Genomic DNA, 24944 nt, shown 5'->3' with positions numbered 1-24944 from the left:
GCCACTGCTATAAGCAGGCAGTGGAATAAATGATAGTTTGTGAAAGCAATCTTCCAAACGTGATGATGTATCGTCATGAAATACAGTGACGAGCAAAAGTGTAAACACACTCCGCTAATTTTATGTAAAAGGCGATACTACGACTAATTTTTCAAGTGATCGTTAAAGATTAGGTAACAGTAACTACAAGCTACGTCTCATTAACAAAATGTAATAGTTCATTTTCATTAACATTAATAATGTACAGAATATTTTATAATAATTGGGTTTTGAAACAATGTTTATAGTTTTGCACGTTTCGTCAGAAACGTTTATGATAGCATGTAAATTTCAGGGAAACGAAACTGTCAATAAGCACTGATTGTCCACTGTTTCGCAGTCAACTGTTCCACACCATTGTCAGATTACTTTTCAGTTTGATATGCCTAATCCAAGATGAAGTCACTTAGTGAAGATAAAAAGAACAGTATTATTTGTTTGTGTGATAAAGGTTTGTCGTTGCGGCAAATTGCAGAGAAATGTGGTGTCAGTCGTACGATAGTTGCAAGAATAAGAAAGAAGTATGTTAGTGCACCAATTTCTTCACAAAACGGTAGACCGCGACTTATTTCGGATAGAGCAGCGCGTGAAATTGCACACTGTATTTGGTCGGATAGTTACAAAACACCAAAAATTGCTGCTCGGGAAATCGAAATAAGTGCTAGCGAATGGACCATTCGTCGCTCTTTAAAGAGAATTGGTTTTCGAGCGAAGGAAAAAGAAAGTAAACCAGCTCTATCAAACAAAAATATTAAATTACGAAAACAATTTGTTGACACCTACAAAGAATGGACGACCGAAGATTGAAAAAGAGTATATGGGGTGAGGAAACAAAAATTAACAAATTCGAATCCGACGGAAGGTCCTGGTATTGGATTTCACCCGAGAATAATGATCAACCAGATGGTATAAAACAAACTATGAAGTTTGGAGGTGACTCAATTATGTATTGGGGTTGCTTTACCCACAGAGGTGTTGGTCCCTTAATTCGAATCGAAGGTATAATGCGAAAAGAGCATTATTTGACCATTCTACAAAGTAATTTACCTTCTGTGGTTAACTCTATTGGATATAATGAACGTGAAGTAGTATTTCAACAAGACGGGGATCCTAAGCATACTGCAAAAATAGTTAAAACCTGGCTAGAAAATCAAAATTCTTCTGTGATGAAGTGGTCAGCACAAAGTCCGAATATGAATCCGATCGTAAATTTGTGATCAATTTTGAAAAGAAGGCTGGCAAAATATAATAATCTACCTTCAGGTGTTTATGAATTATGGGAAAGAACACAACAGGAATGGTACGATATTGAACCACAAATAATTAAAAATTTAATTGACAGTATGCCTCGTAGATTAAAAGCATTAAAAAAAAGTAAAGGAAAGTGGACGAAATACTAGGTTGAAACCTTAATTCGACGAGTATAATTAAAGTGCAAAACTGTAAACATGGTTTGAGATGCCCATTTTTGTAAAACGTTCTGTACATTATTAATGTTAATGAAAATGAACTATTACATTTTGTTAATCAGATGCAGCTTGCAGTTACTGTTACCTAATATTTACCGATCACTTGAAAAATTAGTCGTGTTATCGCATTTTACATAAAATCAGCGGAGTGTGTTTACACTTTTGCTTTATGAAAACATTTTTCGACTCGTTGTCAGATATAGATTTCACAATTTGAGCTTACCTGTATCCTTAACTTTATTATTACAATTCTTCTAACCTCGATTAGAACAATTTTGAAATTTCTAGAATTTCAATCTTTATTTTTAATTAAAAACAATCGAAATCGCGATCGCTTTAACGCGTAAATAAATTTCTTCTATAATTTCCCTGGAGGAGGATAACATATGCGTAAAGGCAGTGACACAGGTGGATCGTGTTACATCGCCGATAAAAGTTTGCTTTTACCGGCGGTAAATTAATTCACGTTAACTGACGAGCAAAACAAACGATATAGAGTACAATCAATTTTTACGCGAAAAAGCGATATGGTGGACGACAATATAATAAATCGTCCAACAATAAGTTGCCATAAATCATTATTTTAAACAATAATATCGCGATTAAGCTAGATATATAAAACGAACCTACGAAATCGAAGTACGAAATGTTCAACTTTAAAAGCATAAATGCTTCCATTTTTGATAATGTTATATCTACTGGATAAATTAAACGAAAATTATTTAAACTGTTAGAGGACATTCGCGTGTCAACGATGATATACTTTAAAGGTGCATCAAAGAGACGTTATTTTACTTTGATAGCATTTGTAACAAATACTGTGTACGATGGACAATCTTGTGTCATATAGAATTGTTTGGAAAGAGATTGAGAGGGTTTAAAAATGATAAAAGTACGAGGGTATTTTCTCAAGGATAAAAGCATCCAAGAATAGCACGAGTTTACTCCAAATTCAAGGTCTCAAAATCTAATGCAATGCATGCTTAAAAGATTTGGCCAATCTTTGTCAGGAGAGAATTTTCTTTGTATAATTTTTTTATAAAACATTTCTTGATATTAATTAGATGGCATACACAAAGTTCCGTTATATCAGACTAAAAGATTATTGAAATTGTAGAATAAGATTAAGTCGTGGATAAATTAATCAAACGGGGCGTGACAGTATAAATTTTCTATAGGACGAAAAACAATTGCCGGACGAACGCCAGATAATTAATCATCGCGAAATAAAGTTACATAAAGCACAACCGATTTTTCAAACCGTCAGTGTCAAACTTCTGCAAAGTTATTCGCTTTATATGTCTCAAAATTACCTTTGACATTAAACGGTTCCATCGAGGATATCCATCGGTTACGAATCTTTACACATTGTCATAATAATTGCAATAGTAAGAAATCTATCCTGCGTTACCATTACATGATTGCCTAACCAAATATTTACGTCCGTTTCCTGTCTCAGAAGCGTAGGCAGGATCCTATCGAATATGTAAATTTCCGGGAACGTTGCAAAGGCGAGCTAGCCGTGAAGATCTGGGTCATGAAACGGTTCTGAAAATCGCAAGCAATTTTCGTGGAATTTCCAAGATCCCAAGTCAAAATTCAGTGACGGTAACAACCTTTAGGAAGATTTTCATGACCCTCGGGGAACCGCTGCCGAGAAAACCGCCACGCGAGGAGGAGAATGCCAGCCAACTTTATGACGACTCTCGTTTGCGGACTGCCTTCTCCATCCATTTTACGAACTACAAAATTTGATCTCGTATATAACACGGCTATCGAGCGTGATGACATCGTTACGGAAGAAAGAACAAGTGAAATGTAAGCATATGGTTTTTCTAAAGCTTTTTCTCAAACCCTCTTCGTGACATTTTCACTGCTGACAACATGGCTGTATGACCTGGCGAGTACATGGTATAGCATATGTTTCTATTTAAAAATATGATAAGAACCAATTACCGTATTTAATTTAACAACATATTTAAAAAATAAGATCGTATCTATCGTGCATAAAATTTATTTAAAAAAGGTATTCGTTTAAATTAATACGACACAGAGAGAAAAAGTACAGTCTACTAAATTATAATCATTAAATTTGTCGAAACATAGTTGGAAGGCAGTGAAATGAACAAATAAGCTTTCGAGAAGTTTTCTCATTACCGAATGGAAACGTAGAGACACCATAGTTGCAATTGGCTAAATTATTATTTTTTATACTCGTTACAAGAAATAAAGAATCGATGGTGATTCCATCAAACAAATAACGTCCCATTGAAAAATAAACTTTCATGATGCTCTTAATGGTGAGAAGGGTGCAAGTAACAGAAATTATTTTGTATTTATTACGGGAAAAAGTTCGAAAATGATTAGTTTCATGCATATAACAATAATTTCTAATAATGCAATGGTGAAAATGAAAGAAAATATTGGCAATTCCATTTTTCTATCCAAGATACGATATGTGTATGTCGGAATTCTATCGCGACTGACCTGATAAGATGCACGTAAAATTATGAAATCGTAGCTCACATAAACTCGAAACTGACGAGCTGATTGTATGTGGACAAAAATATAAATATATATGCATACAGTATAATCACATCTGCTTGTTATGGTAAATACTTTTACAATGTAATAACATTGTGCGATCGAAAGCTGAATTTTGGAGAAAGGATTAATTATTTCGATAACGATGAACATGCCATACGTTCGACGTTCAGAATTCAGTAAAACGGTTCGTATTAATATTACAATATCAATGGAATTTCAGAAACTTATATAAACTTTTAATGTTGCTGCTTATTAAAACCGCTTGCAATTTTAAACGTAAATATAAATATTTAAAAATATAGTGTATTATGTAAATGCAGCTAGTTATTTTCTATTCTGAACCACTACTAACCAAATACATATATACGTACATAATACTTCAGAGTTTCGATTTATATCGATTTATATTGCTTTTATATTTATGCTATATTTATATCGATTTATATTCGATTTATATTTATCTATATTTTAATAGAACATGAACGAGCGAAGATGCTACTTTAACCTCTTTACTTTAAAACCTACGGTAATGCATCAAAATTATCCAATCTCAGTGGCACACCGTTATATAAAATACATATAACATAGAATTATACGAGATATATGTGTATAGTAGGAAGGATGTCGGCAGAGAGGTAAAGCTCTTTAGCTCTCGAGGAGAAACGAAGGATGTTTTCAAGGTGACTGAACGAGATTGGCAGGAAAAGGAGAGTTCTAAAATTAAAGACATCCCCTTTGGGAACGATTTCGAGGGTTCGCACGTGACACTCACCCTTGTCGTCGGCGCGGAACTCCTGCTGAAGTTGTTCTTTGGTTGGCTCTGAGTTTGATTTGGTCCCCGTCTGCTTTATCGAGGATTCAGTCTCTTTCATACTCTTCCTGGCGTGATGGCCACGGAAAGCTGCTTGTATCCTGGTTGCAGCCGCTTCCCTTTCTTTGTCCGTACCCTTCTCTTCCTTCTTTCCCTCTTCTTTGCTCTCGTTCGAATTTTTCGAATCTGCCTCCTTCTTTCTCTCTTGCGACTTTTTTTGTGAAGCTTCTTGCGACTCTACTTTCGTTGAGCTGCTTTCTGCGTTTGAGATATCTGAAAATCCATCAATAATTACTAATCGTTGTTGTTAGCGTTTTCGTAGCTTACATTTATTTTTAAAGACTCTGAGAGACAATATTTTAAAAGAGTATTTTTATCGTATTTTTCTCTGTTATGGATATAATAATTAGTATATATACACTTCCAAGAGAATTCCGTGACAAAAAGTAGCGAATATTATTAATGAATATAATTTCGTTTGACAGTTTCAAAGGAATAACTTCCATATTTTTGCTCTAATGCGTTGTTCATACATATTTCTCAATAGAATACAAAATTCTTCCGATTATATAAAAATTCTTTGGATATACGTGTATCATTTTATTCGCGACGTGTGTTTCTAACGTATGTGTAACTGTATGAACGCGCACTGTCAATCAGGGGATTTAATCATACGCTCCAAAATGCACGTACGCATACGCAATTCCCTTTGTACTCGTGTTTCATATAGCTGTCTTGATTAAACTTGATTAAACTCCGAGTATCGGTAGATACTCGAATTCTCAGTTTTCCACTTTAGCCTCGTACGAACTATCAATCTACTAACTTCCATTATCGATCATGAACTGTACATACACAAAATTCTTTGAATAACTTATTAAATAAATTTCACAATATAAAATTAGGAAGTACAGTTTTTCAATCAATTTCTTTCTATTCCAAAATATTCGAAACTTAATAAAATGAAACGGAAAAAGGGAACTTTAAGCTCTATGATAATCCTGTCTTTCGAGTTAACGCAGGTTTATCTGTAAAATAATCGGATATCTCTTTGTACGTATAGAAGTCCTAAGATTTATCTCAAATAAAGAATACGTATATACAATATGTGTGTATATAAGAGATATAGATTACCTAGTATTATGAACGCACACAACGAACCGCGACTAGAAGGAGGAACGGCACCAGGGGCAATGGCGCCCCCCTAGCGCCAAATTCAACAGTCAGGGAATCTATAGGACTGGCTCGAAGAGAGGACGCGGGAGGGGATGCAACAGAAAGTAATTCACCCGAGGTTCCTGGAGCATCTCCTGTCATACGCGTAGGATGACCAACATGGAGTTTTAGTCGGTGGGAGTCCGACACTACTCTGCTGCTGCCGTTATTAGCGGCAGCGGAGTGTCCATGAGGATTTCTCCACGTGTAAAAGAAAAGTATTATGAACACAAGAAAGAAAAAGAAAAAGAAAAAAGAAAGAGAGAAAGAAATGAAAAAGAGAAAAGGAACATTGTACCTAGTCGCGTGGGAGGCAGAGAAAGAAAGAAAACTGTGAATCATTGCTAGCGCACAGTTAGTGACATGTACAGACTCTACATATACGTACACCTTCTTTCTAACTACGCGCCTCTAATTACTAGGTTGGTCGTGTTTCGTGCAGGACCTATTTCGAGACGGCAGTTCGCTTTTTCGCAGGCTGGCGTATGCCTCAAGGAATCTCTTTTACGTCGGAGGAAAAACGTCCAATATTAACCAGAGAAAAGAACGAGCGAATTAAAAATTTAGAATCAGAAAATTTAAGGCAGAATTTCCTGAAATTTTCTGCTACAAACTGTGAAATATAGGGAGAGTGACAAGAGTACGAGTTCTTCAACAGAGAACAAAGAGATAAGCTAGATCGAATAAATTAAATTAAATAAATTTAAGGATATAATGTATCGTTATTATCAAACATTATTTATAAATTTACAAAGTCGCAAAGGTAATCCACCGAATGTAAACCCATCGAAGCAACAGGCAAAGTAGAAGTTATGGATGGCAAAATTAATATTCTCCAAGATTAAAAATCGGACTTAATTCTTCAACTGACACGCATCTCGATTATATAGAATCAAGAATCGGAACGGTTTATCGCTTGCAATTAAAAGCTATGCTTTTCAAAAAATAAAATTGGCGAATTTATTGAAAACCTATCAAAATAAATTCTGTTTATTAAACATCGATTAAACGTGCTTCGTTTGGTTTCGCTAATTGTTTAATCCCCTAGGCACTAATGCTGCGTTAACACGATATGTCTATCTATAAATTTTCATGTAACTATTCGCTGTATTTGATACCTAATCCAACAAATTTTCTTCTATGTAATACTTGGCATAGAGAACGACGAATTGCCATTAACTAAAATAAAGGTCACGATTGAAACAAGATTTGATACAATACGGTGGATATAAAGCAGCCTCTGGATTAAGGGCCTCTAGATTAACTGGGATAATTAATTGTCTTACACGTCTCACCTTCACCTTCGAGTAATTTGTGGTTTTCGCGAGATGAACGCGCAATTTAGAAATTGCTGTTTTGAGTTCAGGTTTATTTTCGTCTTTCGTCGACTAACAAGGATAGAGACAATTAAAGATAGAAAGTGAAATTCGGAAAGTCGCGTCGCCGCATGCAATTAAGAAAATTATTTCAGCAATTGTAAATAATTGGTTTTATTGGCAAACTAACTGACTTCGTGTTTCGATTTCTAGTCGCTAATCAACTTCGATAATTGGCAAATGTTTGCTTTAGGCTTGAAAATCGTTTCAGTTCTAAGTAGAAAGTTCACAATATAATATAACTGATAGTACAATATTCACGTAAAGTTTCATAAAATATTTAACGAGCTAGAGTTCGAGCGATGGTTTTTAGTAGCATCTGAAAGCAAAGGTACAGGCAGAACGAGACGAACGCTTCGTAAACGTCTTCAATAACAAATTCTAAAGCGCTCTCTGCGATGGAGAAATCGGCATACAAAATCACGAGCATTGAATGGCAACAAGATTTCCTCGATATCTCGGTCGCGAATGTTTCTCCTTCATTTTTTGCATTTCGTTGCACGCAATCATGTCCTACATGATTTTTCTTATCGGTAGTTATGTCCGAGATCGTCGAATGCCTCGGAAACCAGAAATCCCATAACTTTTAACAAAGATAAACGCAATCTAGTTTACTGGAATTTTTCGAAAGATAAAGTAAAATACATCTAACATATGCACCTACCTTTGTCCGATCTGCAAGTATATTTACCATCCATAATAAGCTAGTCACGATTTGATGATAAAATTCTCTGTAATTGCAAACCATTTCTCGGAAACTAATGGTATTTGCAAATTAAAGAAATTAACATTGCGATGATTCCCTCATGGAATAATCACTTTAAGATTAATCTGATGCTCCTAATTTACTTGGTCTTCTCTTTTTAAATTAATCTACGATGTAACATCAGCTAGTAAATAATATTATTATGTACAACATTAAATAGCTACTTAATAATCTACTATAGCACTTTGCGAATGGTTATGAACAAGACAGTATATATAAATATAAATTAAGTACTATTTACAACATTCGTTTGTGAATAAGTAATAGCGGAAAGTAGGTCTATAAAAGGAACTGTTAAAAGAACAGTTCGACATTGATGAATTATTCAAATTGAGAATTTATAAGCAACAGATGCTGGGTACTGAATATCGAATTCAGCTGCGTACCTATTAAGTATGATTGATTCTCGACGGCTTTTTAAATAAAATGGTTTAAAATATAAAGCTAAATACGAAAACAAAACATTGTTTTATATAGAATAAAATTACTAGTCGTGCTTTTAATCAAGTATTTCCAGTCCTTTTTTGCCAAAAATATTCAATCTTTTTTAAGTGTTGTATATCAAGAGAGAACATCGTAACGCGAAACATTTGATCGCTATTCTACTAAATAAAAGTATTTATTGAAATCCATTTCCTCCAAATTTTTCCAAAATATTCATTAACAGATTTTAAGAAACGTTCGTGTAAAAGTAACGTCGATACAACGTATAGACTCAAGAAGAATCCGACTCGTTCCATCGCAGGCATAACAACCGCCTGAACCTTCCAATTTGCAAGTCGATTCTTAAGAAAATTTTCTTCGGAATGCATAGAAAGCGGTCGATCTCGACCAAAAACGGTAACGTTGAATTTTACTTTCAGATGCCTCAGGCTAATACATTTGGCTAAATTGCTTGCTAAATTACGAGGAAGCCTCTATATTCTACATACTACCAGCTAACGAATTAACGTTTCGAACGTCGCGTCATGTTGGTGAACTGCTTCGATCGATCCCTATGGAATACGAAACAGTGTGCCACTTACTGCACATCAAATACCCTACTATGCCATCCTATAACGAGTTTCATGAACGTATAATGACACGATAACACCATATAGTATAGTACCGTATAGTACCAGAAGACTACTTGAATCGTTACTATACGATATCAATATGTCGCGTAAATTGTATTATTTGTAGGAAATTCGATTTCATCCGTCGAACGTGAGCTTTCACTCACATAAATCATTTTGTCTTTCTGTCCTTTGTTGGAGCAAAATAAGGTAACTGTGTTTATTGCATGTATTTCCGAAGACAAGCTAAAGAATACCTGCACGTGTACTTTCTTAGACAGTATATATCGAATCTTGGTAATGTTTCGATTATACGATCCGCTTCGTGTCCATGAGGAACGATTCATAGTTCAATAAATTTGTTTCATGTATTGCTGCAATTCATATATCATATGACGATTTAATCTCGCACGTTTAATATTAAAATTCTTAATAGAGATATTATTCTAAAAGTCGTTTACGAAATTTACTAGCTCCGTTTCAATACAACAGAGGTATCGATTACATATCAGGTTTGATAGTTGGTGAACTCCATTGAACTGAAAGAAGTTAATGAAGCTAGAGTTCGGTTCGACATTAATTAACAAACGGGCACTATCGACACGGAGCGTCGCGGTAACACGGCTGTGTGTTTGTACGTAAGCGTTCAAGATAAAAATGCACGCAGCTTTGACTAATCAAAATCCAGATTAATTAGGAATTTGAATATTATAATTTTTCCTAAGAAATGTATCGTCACTTTGTGGTTTATTTAATTTATTTAGCAATTAATATTAGAAAAATGTAATGATTATTTATTTTGTAAAGAATTAGTTTGATTTGCCCAGAAATTTTCGATTTAAAAAGCAAATCTGCGATTTACGAACATATATTTCTTCTGATATTTGTGAAAATTGAAGTTTCAAAGTAGAGGTATGCAAATTCGAGTTACATCAGGTGCAAAGTTATACAGATTGATTGGAACACGGGTCTCCGTGTTCAGTGAAATTCTTAAACGCAGGAAATTTCTCGAAATGCGTAAATACGTTCTGGAAATAACTGATTAAGACGAAACGAGACAGCGCAGACCTGTTTGTTTCGACTAAGGTATAATATAATACCTATTAAAAGTTTATGGCCATGTAATTGGAATATACAGAAAAACTGTCGAGAAAAGTGGGATTTTCTTTTACTTTTTATTGATCGCGTTTAACCATTTCAAATTATATTATATGTAATAGAAAATAGGAAACTTTCGAAAAGCAAAAGGTAGAAATGAGAAATGATGTATGATATAAGTACTACTTAATATTTTATGATACAAAAAACATTTTTTTATGCTTAAATTTATTTAGACGCAGCTACAATTTTCCAATTTACATTAACCCAAGAAGCGAAACACTCTATCCGTAAACATCACGAATCGAACAATGTCAAACAATAAACAAAAAGGATTAAGCACGAGCCATGCTGGAAACCAGCGAACAACCGTGTAGCTTTTTACCAACATTCTATCTTTTGCCAGGGCGAAAGTTCACCCTCGTGTATTTAAACGCGTTTTAATTTTTCAAGCGTTTCCCTCCTTGTATACCGGCCGGTGAGAGATTTCCCGATGTAGTCGGCGTGTAACATTTTCTTTTCATTTTTCTTCGCCTCTGCACAATACTTTATGACTATAATAAACGGAAAAGAAAGAAAAGACGTCATCGCTACAGTCTTTATAATTCATTCTGACGCTCGTTAATCTAGCTAGCTGGTAGCTGTTAGGATGTTGCGCGCGGTGCTATAAACGTAGGCCATCATACCATAGCCACTTTCGTTTCAACAAAGCTGCCTAACGAAATATTCTCGCTTGATCGGCGAGATTTTCAACATCGATGATCCGGAATTCAGTGTGCAATGTGTAAAAGTAAAAATACACGTACCACGTACGAGAGAAATGTAGCGTAACTTTTAACGGCACCTTTAGCGATCAATCGTCGCTCCTTTAAAAAGTATTTATAAGACTACCAATGATCTCATTTTCCTGTCATACCTCGTCGATTGTTAGCGATCGAATCAACATCGGTATGTATGTATAAGTTTCAAATCGAAATCAACTACGATATTAGAGTTATTATTTAGCAGTAATCGCAGCTGACAAGTCAATTCTAGATAGGAAACGGGAAAATGGGTAAAGATAGAGAATCGTTAATTTTATGCTCGCGCTCGTCGCAAGCGAAGCTTTGTGCAACAAAAAAGATCTGGCATTCTTCTTCGTTAAGTTTTCGTCAATGAAACGTATGTATGTATTGTATGTATATATAGCATGTATGCATAGGTAATATTTAAGAGTTTATATAGAGTCGTACTAGGTTGATCGCGAAAGTAGTTTACAATCAAAAGGTAACTTGATGGCGATGCGAAAACCATAGGAATAGAAATATGTTTGTTTCAGTAATGAATGTTATGTAAGTTATGTGTTTGTTGGATTTCTTTTCTTTCCTCCATGACGGAATGCAGTGGCATAGCGTTACACATGAATCTTTGGAAGTTAAAACGACAGAGATTTTATTGCGTTTTCAGATTTTACTGCCAATCGTAAACACGTGCAACCACATTCTCAATACAGAAACGACTTCGATAAAGTTTATAGCGCGGCTGACGTGGAAAACTGACTGAATAAATTTTCAAATAAATAAAATTTTGATCATGTCAGTGATATTAATAAGTAGCTTTAAAAAATTCTTTAAAATACTACTAGACAAAATTTCTCGGTTATCTTCCTTAAGATAAGTAGCAATGTATAGCTCAAAAATTGTCAACGTCGTATAATTTATTTCAATCGTTATTGTACGAAACGTTTCGTTTCTTAAACCATAAAGAAATAGCAAATATTCGTTTTTAAGAAATAATTCGTTGTAAAAGGAATGTAGGTGTGAAGCCATATACAAACAATATTTAACATGATTTTAAAACAGTACTAACGATCACGGCATTAAAAGTACTTACGAAATACTCTTAGTACTTACGAAACGTTCATGACAATGCGAAATCTAAACATCTACCTAATTATACTATAAATTTTCGTGCAAGAGAACCAATTCCGCAGTACCGTTTACTAAACGGCTCAACGATAATTTTTGTATATGTAATTATCGTAATGTCATAACCGGACTGTAGATTTTTATGCAAATATATATTTTTATGAAAAATTGATAATAAAATAGGGCCTATATATAAATTTATCTTACTTTTAGGTATTAAGCAACGAAATATTCGCTTTGCATATTTTCCATATTTTTTAGAAGCATATGCGAGCATGATACGCAATATTATTAAGAAATTTCAATAAAATCAATAAAATGGATATTTTACTTTCTTTTATAATACTTCTTTTTTCGTTCTCTTTCGCCGTTAAACATTTTAAATATATGTCTGCGTAAAACATCCTGTATTTCTACACAGGTTCTTATATCATACTTTAAATTACAAAAAGATCCGCAGTCCAGTTACAATAATTTTTAAACTAACTATAAGCTATATCGCAACCACGTTCAATAATGTTAAACTAATTACCATTATAATAATTTTAAAAAAAAGAAGCAAAAGTTTTTTTAATAGAAAAGAAATGAAAACTTTTAATAGAAACGTTTAATACAAGCGGATCGCATTAACAGAAACTGCGTGGCTATTTCATGTTTCGTTCTTAATTGCGTCACGTAATCATTCACAAAGAAAAGTTTATATCTCATTAACCGATCCTGAGCGTTAGTGTTGATATTTTAAGAAATTCAACTATATTACGCATGAAATCCTATGAATTATAAATTTATGATAAATTTTGTATTCGGTGATGGCAATATATCAACCGGGCTGACAAACGCATCACATTATGCCATATGAGCATAGTAAAATAAAATATTTGGAACGCCATTAGACACTATGGATATTTACTATACTATTACTACACTAAACTATATTTATGCAAATTCGTATTTTTATAAACAGACGTAAAATAACGAAATCTACAGAGATTTTTTTGGATTTTCAAATTTCTCATAAATACATAAACATCCGCAACCTGGTCATCATCCTGGGCATAATTGCCATAAAACGACTTATAAAACAGTTTCATTAAAATTAATTTTAATTTTGGCATATTTTTATCACTTTTGAAAGAGGTGTCCGAATATAAAGATCTATAATGTAGGATTGTCACGTGTGTTTCAATAAATGAAAAATTTACAACCATGGAATATAATTTTATCGTTTCCGCGACGGTATCAGGATCTACGTTATCATATGAACGTATCAGCGGGTTTGTAAAAGTTCGACAATTCGACATATGGTACAAGAAAGATGATAAAGGATATATTGGTTATTGGGTATTTTATGATGTGCATCTTGCTTTATTAAAATCGTATAAATTTTCTTTAAAAGGATCTGAATGAAAATGTAATTGCGCTCCGTTAAGGCGTATTTGCATACTTTAAATTCGGTAAAAGAGTAAATATATGTATATATTATAAATATATAATGAATATAGATAGAAATTCTATCGGGTATATCATGAGAAATATTTTGGTTCGATTGTATTTCGCGCTGTCTAAATATAGAAAAGCGCTAAAAAAATAAGAAGTTGGAAAAAATTCATTAAAAATGGAGAAGGTCTCAACAAAGCTACTTTAATGAGAAATGATCAATAATAGCGACATATTCTCAATAACGTAGCACACGTTCATAAATCTAGGACGCTGTCTTTATCGGTATAAATACACCCTTTGAACATAATTCGGTGAACTGTGTAACCGTTCGTGCTTTCTTACCTGGAATTTCCAGATGAGACTAACTTATAATTAACATATATAACCGTAACAGATACAACCTAGAAGTAATATTACTCAGAATGCTTAATACATTGTGACAAATTTTTCAATAAAGAAACATCCAAGAATTTGAAACATACCAAAGATATTAGAACGAAACATATCGCGTTCAAAATTCAATCGAGGAAGTATTGTGTAATATGTGTGAGGAATCAATTAACGAGGTGAAACTAATTAACAGTTTAGAAAATGAAGAGATATTCGAACAAAAGAGAGTCTCTACATATGTAATAGTGTTAAACTTTCCAAGCATTCTGCCCAATTCGCAAATTTCTGTGCTCGATCGCTTTGAGCTTGAGTTAAACAGTCCATACGTCCATCTGATAAAACGGCAGCGAGAATAAATAAAACAAATCAACGATATTTCCGCTGGCTCGGATCGTAATCACTATTGATATACGAGCTTTGCACACGACGAACAACTGCGCATCTAACGTCGCCAGACACGAATCGCGCAACTGCGTTCTATATATTCTTTTAGAAATTTTCGCTGCTTCATACGGCACGCATTGCGCAACCATTTCGTAACGTGTCAACAGTTTTCTGTCAGTCAATGAATGGATAGGCGGAAATTGTGGATTTGTTCCGACGAGTTCGTAGGTTTCGAAGCATGTATCCGACACATGGATAAAACAAAATTTAAAGATCGATCTTCGTCATTTTCATCATTTTCGTAACCTGAAACTGATAAGATTTACTAGGTTACCATGACACCCAAGTTAACGAACGCTCGAAGCATAACATTCCAACCGAGTTTCGTCGATATTCCCCAGAGTAATTTTCTGCAAGGACAAAAGTGGTGTGCTATGCCGGGGAACATCTTCGTCATTTCCGGGACGGTTATACAAAGCCACGTGTATCGATCAGGTCAGGTCTCTCCTATCTCTTACCGGGACTAGTATTGGGGGTAGGGAAAACACGCCTAGCTGTATGTGTACGCAGTCGAGGATCGAAAATCGATCCAACCTGTCCACTCTTAATGAAACACGACGTATCAAACGTCTTACGCGGACTTGGAATTGAGTGCGACGGTATTATCGCTATCAGCTTCGTGATCCGATAGAAAAACGCGATAAAATGTGACACGGACATTGCAGGGGAATTATTATGCGGTAGAATTTTTAATTGAAAAAGGTAAGAAAAGGAAAAGCCAAATCGAAAGAAGTTAATTTTTATATTACTATTAACTAATGTTAAATAAAATTGTTATCTTTCCAGAATGATATCGGGCAGTTTGAATTCATTTTGCAACCATCCTAGACGAATTCCATTGAAAGAGAGAAGCGAGAGGAACAGCAAAGACTAAAGGCGAACAAAATAAAAGGAGAAAAATAAGTGATCTCGTTGGACCTACTATAGTAAATTAATAAACTAATCACCTAGCGAGTTCAATTAGATTAGAAATTATCTCGGTATTCACCGTTGCGATTGCGCGAGATCTAATTTAATGTAAATGCATTCAACACGAAATCCAATTAGAAGATGCACCACACCAAACCGACAAAAAGTATTTTAAAATTTGCAATATCTAACAAGATCCATTTCAAATGTATATATAATCCATTGAACTACAAAAGAAAACACCCATTTTATCAAAAATATTGGCCGTTGACGACAATTCGTCTAGTAAATATTCGGCACACAATTTTTCTGATCTTGAAAATCATTCACAAATACCATTTTCGTGAAATAATACAACTTATTGTTAATATAATCACCCATTTTATAAAACAACATGGTTCTAGGTATATTTGCTTGTTGTTATTTCCCATGAACCACGCGATTCTATTCTATATATTATGCCTATTATCTTAGACGTTGCCTTCATTGTTCAGGAAGAAACGAAACATTGTGTTACCTTTGAGATGTATATTTGTATGTGATAATGGTCGCTTTTTTTTAACGCTTTCACTGCTGAATATATATTCCAAGACATGACGATCAGGGATGAATAAGTATGGTGGGCACGCATTTCACAAAACGTATTACGTATTACGGTTTCAGCAGTGAAAGCTTAATGTCCCCGAACATGAATGCAAGATAAATACGTTGTGTGAGTCAATTTTATTATATTAATAGCAAAGATCAAACTACAATTTGTCAAAGTATCTTACTTTTTAAACTATCTAATTAACTATTTACGTTAAAACTATCATTCAATTTTCTTTCTCAACCGAACTTCCAAAATACATCTATAAACTCAACTATCTAATAATAAATGTGGCCATTTTTGAACACGAACGAAATTTCCGTGCTAAAATAGTATGAAAACTAAATATAAATGCACGCTAAAAATGCGAAAACAATCTAAGAAGATCAATCGACCTAGCTGATTTAGCAAAATGCAAGATCCATCTGCTCCAACCAATTAACCCCAATTTTCGTACCTAAATCCACATCTAAAGTCAATCGTTCGGTCGACGATTAACAAGCAAACGTAATCTATCATGCTATTTCATTTTCGGCCGAAAGACATCGAAATAGGGAAAACAGCCGTATCTCGAAGCCAAAGTCAGACAAGTATATTTTTACGAACTTTTCTAATTATTTTTTCACGCTCAGGTCACCCCTATAATCGTGTTCCTTTCTCACTAAGTACATAAAACGTCGTACACCATACTCGTTCTCCGCGTTACACACGGGCTGCTACGTTTCATGGTCTGGCGAACACATAAACGCACAGAAATCCTGGCAGATTTCGCGTCAGCTCGTCGAAACGAGATTCGGTCGGCTGGATTCCTCGCGACGATAAAATCTATGCGGCCGAACACACGCGGTGGAGATAATTATTCTTTGCTTGTAGAGATGATTACATTTCTATTCATCGAGTGTTGCTTTTTCTCGAACGGTTCTGGTTGTTAGATACATTGATTTACAAAGTGATGTATGCATCAAGCGGCAAGTTTCGAAGGAAACATTACCGGTAATAATTTCATGTCAAATACAGATATTTTGGTCGGTGTTATTCGCTATAAGCGTGCTCGTGTCACCGCGAGCCACGATTATAGTTCACGCGATGTTTCCTTAAAGTTGACGACGACGCGAAATAAAATTCTGACATACGTACTGCTTGACACCACGACGAACAATATAGGTCAATTGGAAATTGTCCATTGTTTCTCCATACTCTTAACTTGCACATCACCAACAACACATCATCTTCCACTAATCAAAAATTTCCATCTGTCATTAAATTAGCTTTAATTCCTGAAAATTCCATCGGAAAATCAGCTCTATGAGGTTAGTCCAACAACGAGAGAACCTGCATTCTGACATAATTTAAGATTGATAACCAATCGTAATGTCTGAGCGTAGATAATATCACCCAGCAACAGTTAGATATATTTTAAATTAAATCCTTCATCATCCGATCAACTATGCCATTCCCGTTTTAAAGACCTGCCACTTATCAACTAATAAGTAACAAGTGTCACATAAGCCTACTCGTCAAATCGACGATGCATGGTTCCACATTTTCCCAGTATCTCGCTTTGTACTACCATAATTTACAATGGTGATCATTTCTAATTGAAATAGTTCGCATGCAATATACACACGTAGATTATATTCATCCACATCGTACAATTCGAATATCTAACGAACTAACACAATCTCACTTCTATTCCACCGAGTCAAAATGCTCTAAATTCGAATTGTAGAGATGGAGCTGTATAGTGAGGTGGAATGAGAGAATCGAAAGACAGAATCTGTTCGAAACGCGAAGCCGTACAACGCATTTCCAGATGTGACTAGAAGTATCGTTTTCCTCCACAACACGAGCCACGAAGATTGCTCTACATTCCACCTTCCATGGTATCGTTTCTCTTTATGTTACACGTAGGGATTTAGGACATTTCTTCTGCACCGGGCCGGCGTGGATGCGGTGAACGTGAGTTTGCTCTCGATAAATATTTACTGAAAACATTTGTGCGTTACGTATCAGAGTGTTGTATAAGGACTAAAAACGAAAATTGTAAAACTGATGAATGGTTGAAAAGAATTAGATGCAACGAGAAAAACGTTTGATAAGCGGATATGTGCTTTCAGAAAGAGATATAATGGTAACTAGACCTTTTTGTCCCGGCGGAAGTTATATTACAGAGGAAGATCTTTGCTGCATCGAATCTCGCGGCGTTTTTAGGGGATTGTATGCAAAAAGATAGAGAGGTATCGGTGATATATCGTTAAAATTTTTGTAAAGTGTGTTTGTAGTAGAACTATTTTATGAATTCTTCGTAATTACGTACCTTGAAATAATTGCAACTGTACTAAAAATTGAAATGTTGTGTTCTTTCGTATGAGGAATTCATTATTCGCGGACAATAGCGTGATAGTAAGTTGTCATTAAGGAAATACGAGATAGTAGATTTCATTAGATACAGGTCGATCGTCAGAGATTTAATCCTGTGACACCACTCCACTCTAAAAAGCGAAAACAAGGTCAGCCAAGATCTCATATTTTTAGTCCGGAAGTATGACTTTTATCCGTGTTAGCGCAACAAACTACATATTGCTTGAATGCGACCTGCACCTTTTTAAAATAACCGCTTATATAAAGTTAAAAAAATCTTACACGAGGTCTAACCGAATAATGCGTAAAAGCCAGCACGACGTAAAAAATGAGGAAAAAATAGAATAAAGTTTTTTCATTCTTGGGTTAGTTTTCGAGAATATCCAGTTTGAAAATTTATCAACTATACTTGCACGTGGCTAATGGCGGACTGAACAGGATTAAATAATATATAGGAGGTTAATTGTACGTGTGAAAATAAGTGGAAAATGTAAAATAGCATTTTTCTGTTTAAGACTCCATTTTCAAGAAAATAGAGTTTGAACACATTTAATTAAGAATTGGCTTAGCACACGCGTATGATAAATTTTCAAACTCGATTTTCTCGGAAACTATGCCAAAAATGAAAAATTTTGATTCTATTTTTTCTCTTTTCCTTATTTGTACACAAGGAATCACGTCATACCCGCTTTTACATGTTATTCGATTAGACTGTATATTTACTTTCCACTCGCAATGTCGTCTTATCGGTATACACAGTTAATATATAAAATATATCCGATCTCGTCGAATACAAGGTAGAAATAAAATAAAATCTATCGCGATGAACAGAAACGAGTATTTGACATGCGGTTTAACGAATGTTCCATCATCGATCACCACAAAACACTCGGATCACTTTACGATGGGAACCTAAATAGAGATTTTATCGGAATTTTTGTTAAAAGGTGTACAGGGGTAGCCGCGTTATTCCACAAAGTCGAACTCTTCCACTATTCTACTTTGTTTATTAACCCCTATACGGAAGGACCAGCAACTTACACCGGCTTCTGTGTCTGTTTTTTCTCGGGAATCCGAGTTTCGCCCCTTCCCCTTGAACTCGGTTTGTTCCCTTGCCTCGTTTGTCCTCAATTCCGCCCTTCCACCGAAGACAAAATCGCGGGAGCGGGAACGGAATTGCGCGCAAAATTGCTTCCGATTGCATTAATTATCGGCTGTGATCGTAGTAATCGACTGTTTGCTTATTGAATTAGACGTGATCATTATCGATTCTTTTCTCCGCAACTGTAAACGCGCATTTTTCAATAGACCATAGATCATCGTTCGAAGCGAAGAAAGAAGAGAGTTTCGTTTTCAGGTGTCAATTTGGAGGAAATGCGATATGTTTGGAGATATTTTCTTACAAAGGATGTTTTAAAAGCTTTTTAGTGGAAAGAATGTTTTATTCATATTTTATGCTTCTATTTATAGATGGTTACCATGATCGATTTTTGGTGACATTTTTCATCAAATATACCGTATAGCATGTTGTTCGGGAAATTTCTTACGACTAAATTTTTATTTTAGAGTGATAAATGAATATAAAGTAGCATAATTTTTAATTTAAAAAATGTAATAAAAATCCGAATTAAAAATTCTGAACAATAATCTGAATTAAAAGATACGACAGAAACGATTGTTTCTACGTCTCGAAAAAATATATGTCGAATAAAAGTAAGTTAGAAAAGCAACATAAAAAATATTACAAGGTTATAGGAAATTTATTACTCAAATATTGTATTTTATGTTAAAAACGATTCTTTTTTAAAAGAAATTATGGTTTCGAGACAGCAGTTTGTAAAATTCGTATTTTCGTCCTTTAAAAAAGTATAATACCTCGCTCAATGATAGTACGAATATTCTTTAAATTTTTCTCTTGATTTTGCCAAATTTTATGGAGAAGAATACCCCCACTAGTAATTTCACAAAACTTTCCAAGCGAGTGAAATTGTGTTCTTCGCTCCGAGCTAAAGCTGAAAAGATGGCTTATAACTTCTGCAACCTTTTTAGAAGATTTCTTCTCGCTACTACACTTTATTTTCATAGCAAAAGAGCTATTCCATTATTATTCCCAATATCATTTGTCATGAAATAAATTAATCGATCCCATTCTATTAAAATTAAAAAATGTTCTAATGATATTAAATTTTGTGTGAAAGAAAAAAACGCTTCGATCAAAACTCTTAAATAGAAGAGCGAACAACTGCTCAAAAATATTTAAAATCCTTTCTAGTAAACAAATTTCCCTTCTACGAACCATACCAATAATATCTGAAATCTGTTTTAGAAACAAGTATTTCCCCTTTCGTTTTCACCTAATTTTCGAAAGAACGATTCACTGCGTAGAAAGTAAGCCCGCCTCGCGTGTCACGATGTCGTAACTATTTTCTCCTTTGGACTATGCGCCGCGTACGGGGTTCGCGAGAAAAAAGCGTTCGCTGGTCGCCCTCCTCTAAAGATTTAAACTCGTTGTACAGTGTGCAGGACTCACCTGACGGGAAAACGCGGCCACCCTCACCTTCGCGAACGTGAGTTACCTGATTCAACGTACAACTGGCGTATTCGAGGTGCCGGCGGTTCCTTTTATAACAGCGGGACTTGACGGCCCTGCGCGAAACGCCACGCAGTCTCTGTGAGCCGACTACAGGAACGTGTCTGCGTGGATGCAGCCCCGCATATTTACACGAAAAAAAATTATTAAACGCATGGTAAGATCACTTTTGTTTAAATATCACGTGTTCTCTGAGACACTTTACTTTATCGTTGGTCTATCGTTTTTTAACGGATTTTATAAACTTATATTCCATGTGTAATAGACTGTGTTTCTTAACTGTATTCCAGACCAGTTAGTTTTTTATTCCTGTTCACATTTCTTATTTACTTTACGTTTGTCAGATTACGAGGTATTTTGAAATATCATTTCAAAAATGTTCTTTTTTACAGTTTAAGGGATGGAAAAATATTGTGTTTGTATGATATGGAAAGGTGTCCAAATAACACGAACAATAGAAAATATTTTTTAAAGACAAAGAAAATCAAACCTCATTGATACTATTCGAATAATTGAAAATGTAATTATTTTACAACAGTATGTAATAGACACTGCATTATAAGTCAAAATAATGCTAAATTGCTTGAAACCAGATCTTACAAGTTCTATGTGATCTACTTTTTATGGAGGCAGTACCTAATCACACCTATTCTGCAACATTCGCAGTTCATGGAAGTGCGCAAGGAAATTGCACGTCGAATTAAAAGCTCGCAAAAGAAAATTGCAAATAAACTTTTTGCAGTGATTAACCGAATACTGAAATAATTCTTCATGTAACAAAAAAAAAACCATAATTTAATAGTTATCTCTCATAAAATAGCTGTGATAAATGATACGAGTAATCAAATCATTAATCTGAGAAAATCTTATTTTAATATTATTGCAAATATATAAAAGAATTTGATATTCTACAAATGACAGACAATTCTATATTTCACACAAGTTCTACGTTATAAAATAAACATAACTCTTAAATGAATAAGAGAACTTACTTTTCCTGGAATTAATATTTAACGAAACCAATGGGCTTTAAAACTAGATTTTTTAGGACTAGATCATAAACAATAGCAAACGATAACATGACTTGGCTAAATTAATCATCGATCAAATTCAGAATCCATAGAACCTTCTAACTAGAAATATCACGTAGCTTACAACTTATACAGCCGAAAGCTATTAGCCGAAATGTTGCTGGCGACGATGTGGTCACGTTTAGTTGCTATATACCCACTACATGGAATTTCAGGTAGTCGACTTGCAAGAGAAATCGATTAATCATTATACGTCCATGCGAGCTGTTTTAATGAAATGCTGAATTTGCAACGATTTATACTCGAAGAAGGCTTTGGAAGATATTGAATAATTGTTGAGAGAAGGGTTTGAAAAGAAAGATGGTTGAAAAAAAGAAGTTAAATGTATTGAAATATTTACTGCTATTAATATTGCTATTAATTCATTTATTATTAAATATATCTTACTTTTTCTCTACTCTATATATAATACATTTACATGAATATTCCTGTGAATCTCTTAATAAATTTACTACACTTTTTCAACAAGTTTTCTTAGAATCTTGGTGAATTCGAGCTCGTGAAATTTGTATCGACGAGTAATACGAGTAATGCGAATAATAACGAGTACCAAGAAAACATACTAACTGGTTTGTCAAAATGATAGAATTAAATATAAATAAATACAAACGAGAGTATCGGTATCCATAAGAACTAAAAATTATTCAAAATATAGGTCAATAGGTCGATCCACTTGATACAAAAATTGGTCTTATCGGGCCTCCTCTTAGAAAGAATAAAAAAAGAAGCTATTAAAAGCAACGTTAAAAATTGAGTCACGTAACTGAATAAATTTGTTGAAATTAAATTCTACGAGTCGGCTAGATTTCCGTCAAGAAGAATAGACAAACGAGCCCAGAGAGTCCAATTAAAGATGGAATAGCAGCGGATACGTGTTCGAGGACCAACAAGAATCTCGTCGATAAAGTGTATAATTATTTTAAGCTGCGATTTTTCCAGCACTCGCTGTTTTCCGAAAGCTCTATACAAGTCGACAGATTTTTGTCGCCACCTGTCCAAAATTCACGAACGTTCTATAAAATTATCGCATGTGTGGCGAACTTGTAGCTGCGGCCGATAAAACAGAGAAGAGGGGTGAGCTTTCGATAATGGCACGTGGCACAGAGCTTGCACGACCTTACCAACAAGCAGCACTCGTCGGTTCTCGTACTTCACAAAGCCAAGCCTCAGAAACATGCGCTTTGCGCTTTTATATTATGGAGCAGTGATAATATCACGTACCTATTCTACTTGCGAAGTTATTTTCACGTATTGAATAAGTAGATCTGTGATTGTCCCGTTTTGTGGTATTCACATTATCCGATACGGAGTTGGAAAAGTGTCAATTCCTTTTTTGTTTCATATTCTATCCTTTTCACTACTTTTTAATCGACATGGTGCTCGTACATTGGTTATCTGCTAGTGATATCAAGATCGGTATTTTTGCATTTTAGCGGGCGTAAAAGAAGCAGAAGATCGATTTGTTCATCCTTTAGCCTCGAATACTTTTGTGGTGTATGTACTGCGTGAACTGAATACTTCGAATGATACAGCGTTCGTTTAATCACGTATCTTTTTGATTTTTGTATATATTTAATTTACATGTGCTATTTAAATATTTTTATTAATTTACTAATCGCAACAATGGTAAATATTATAGCAAATATAATAATAAAGATCTATGCTCTTCTTACGCAAGATAGAAAAAATCAAGAATGACAATTGTCGTAGGAGTATTACGTGTAACTCTTCAACAATAAAGTATTTTCCTTGTTAAAATTCTTAATAAACAACACGAAAAAATTGTTTCAAAAATTTAATAAACGTCTCAGTAATATGCACCTTTTTTTAATTCCGTGACGTTTAGCGAGACAACCTTCGCATTCCTCTCGCGAAATGAAATTTTCTTAATTACCTCACTTATCTGACTTTTGTTATTTTCTCTTGGTGTGTGCGTGCACGCGTGTGTGTATGTGTGTGTGAGAGTTGGAGGTAGGAAGCGAGAGGAAGAGGGAGAGAAAGAGAGAGATACTTTACTTCACTGATACTCACCAATCACAATGAAACAGTTTCAAACTGTTCACGAAAGTTAGACAGGAATTTGCAAAGTCCGACCACACATAGGTTCTACTACTTATCAGTAGCCATCCCTATAATTTTGTCGCAACTTTAAAAATTTCGCACAAGTTCATTACCGAGATATTATACAAATCCATGGTATGGTCTTAGCAGTAAATATAGCTAAAAATAATGAAATGTTTATTTAATGTTTCAATTAAACAGCAAAATATAAATAATGCAATATTCGCCATTTCTCTTCATACCTCTCTTTTTATAAATATAAACAACGAAATAACCTAATGAACAGCACGTCAAACGTTTATTTTCTTAACTGCAACAGATTTGGTCGTTATATAAAACATTGATAGATGATTAATCATGCGTCATCTTTTTATTTCACAATATCATTTCTATGTATGTGTATATCAATTCTAACTGGATTTAATCATACCCGGAAATATCACTTCGCAATTACGTCAACTTACCACTACTGGAAGATGAAACGAGTCAGTCAGCCATAAAACTTGTCATTTGAAAACCATTTGTAATATCTAAATCAAACATCATTTCATCATTTTATTTCATTATTTCGCTTTTAAAAGAAAGCTCCTCTTAAGTGCTTCCAATAAAGAAGACATAATAATAAATACTTTTTAAATGTAAAATAATCGCAGCCTACGCATTCGTTTTGAATACCTATCGTGCGGTTGCTTCGAGCCTAACTTAGGAATAAATGCAATTAGGAAGCGTTGACGCATGCTTCAAGAGGAAGGTAATGAACAAATATTAAAACAATCTGTCTCGAAT

The 24944-nt window shown here is 34.4% G+C and overlaps 1 protein-coding gene and 1 long non-coding RNA gene across 5 annotated transcripts in view; one reads left to right on the top strand and one right to left on the bottom strand.

The window, feature by feature from the left end:
• LOC122574212 (sperm surface protein Sp17) overlaps window positions 1-24944 on the bottom strand; it is an 89174-nt gene that overhangs the window by 39700 nt on the left and 24530 nt on the right. For both annotated transcript variants that reach the window (XM_043741541.1, XM_043741531.1), the window contains exon 2: window positions 4828-5139. In XM_043741541.1, the coding sequence (XP_043597476.1) occupies window positions 4828-5139 (312 nt within the window). The remainder of the gene's footprint in view (window positions 1-4827; window positions 5140-24944) is intronic.
• Window positions 14653-22402, top strand: LOC122574253. 3 transcript variants are annotated; one of them, XR_006318964.1, is made up of 6 exons: window positions 14653-15259; window positions 15344-15483; window positions 17785-18014; window positions 18173-18292; window positions 20933-21163; window positions 21399-22402. It is a non-coding gene; the product is annotated as an uncharacterized LOC122574253 (long non-coding RNA). The 3 variants fall into 3 exon arrangements; XR_006318965.1 differs by lacking the exon at window positions 18173-18292 and having other exon boundaries at window positions 14658-15259; window positions 17785-17938; window positions 21399-22401; XR_006318973.1 differs by lacking the exons at window positions 17785-18014; window positions 18173-18292 and having other exon boundaries at window positions 14659-15259; window positions 21399-22401.

The sequence above is a fragment of the Bombus pyrosoma genome, linkage group LG2, assembly GCF_014825855.1.
Source record: "Bombus pyrosoma isolate SC7728 linkage group LG2, ASM1482585v1, whole genome shotgun sequence".
NCBI classification, from domain to species: domain Eukaryota; kingdom Metazoa; phylum Arthropoda; class Insecta; order Hymenoptera; family Apidae; genus Bombus; species Bombus pyrosoma.
Note: the sequence above shows the minus strand (reverse complement) of the source record. Positions and strands in the feature narration are given on the sequence as shown.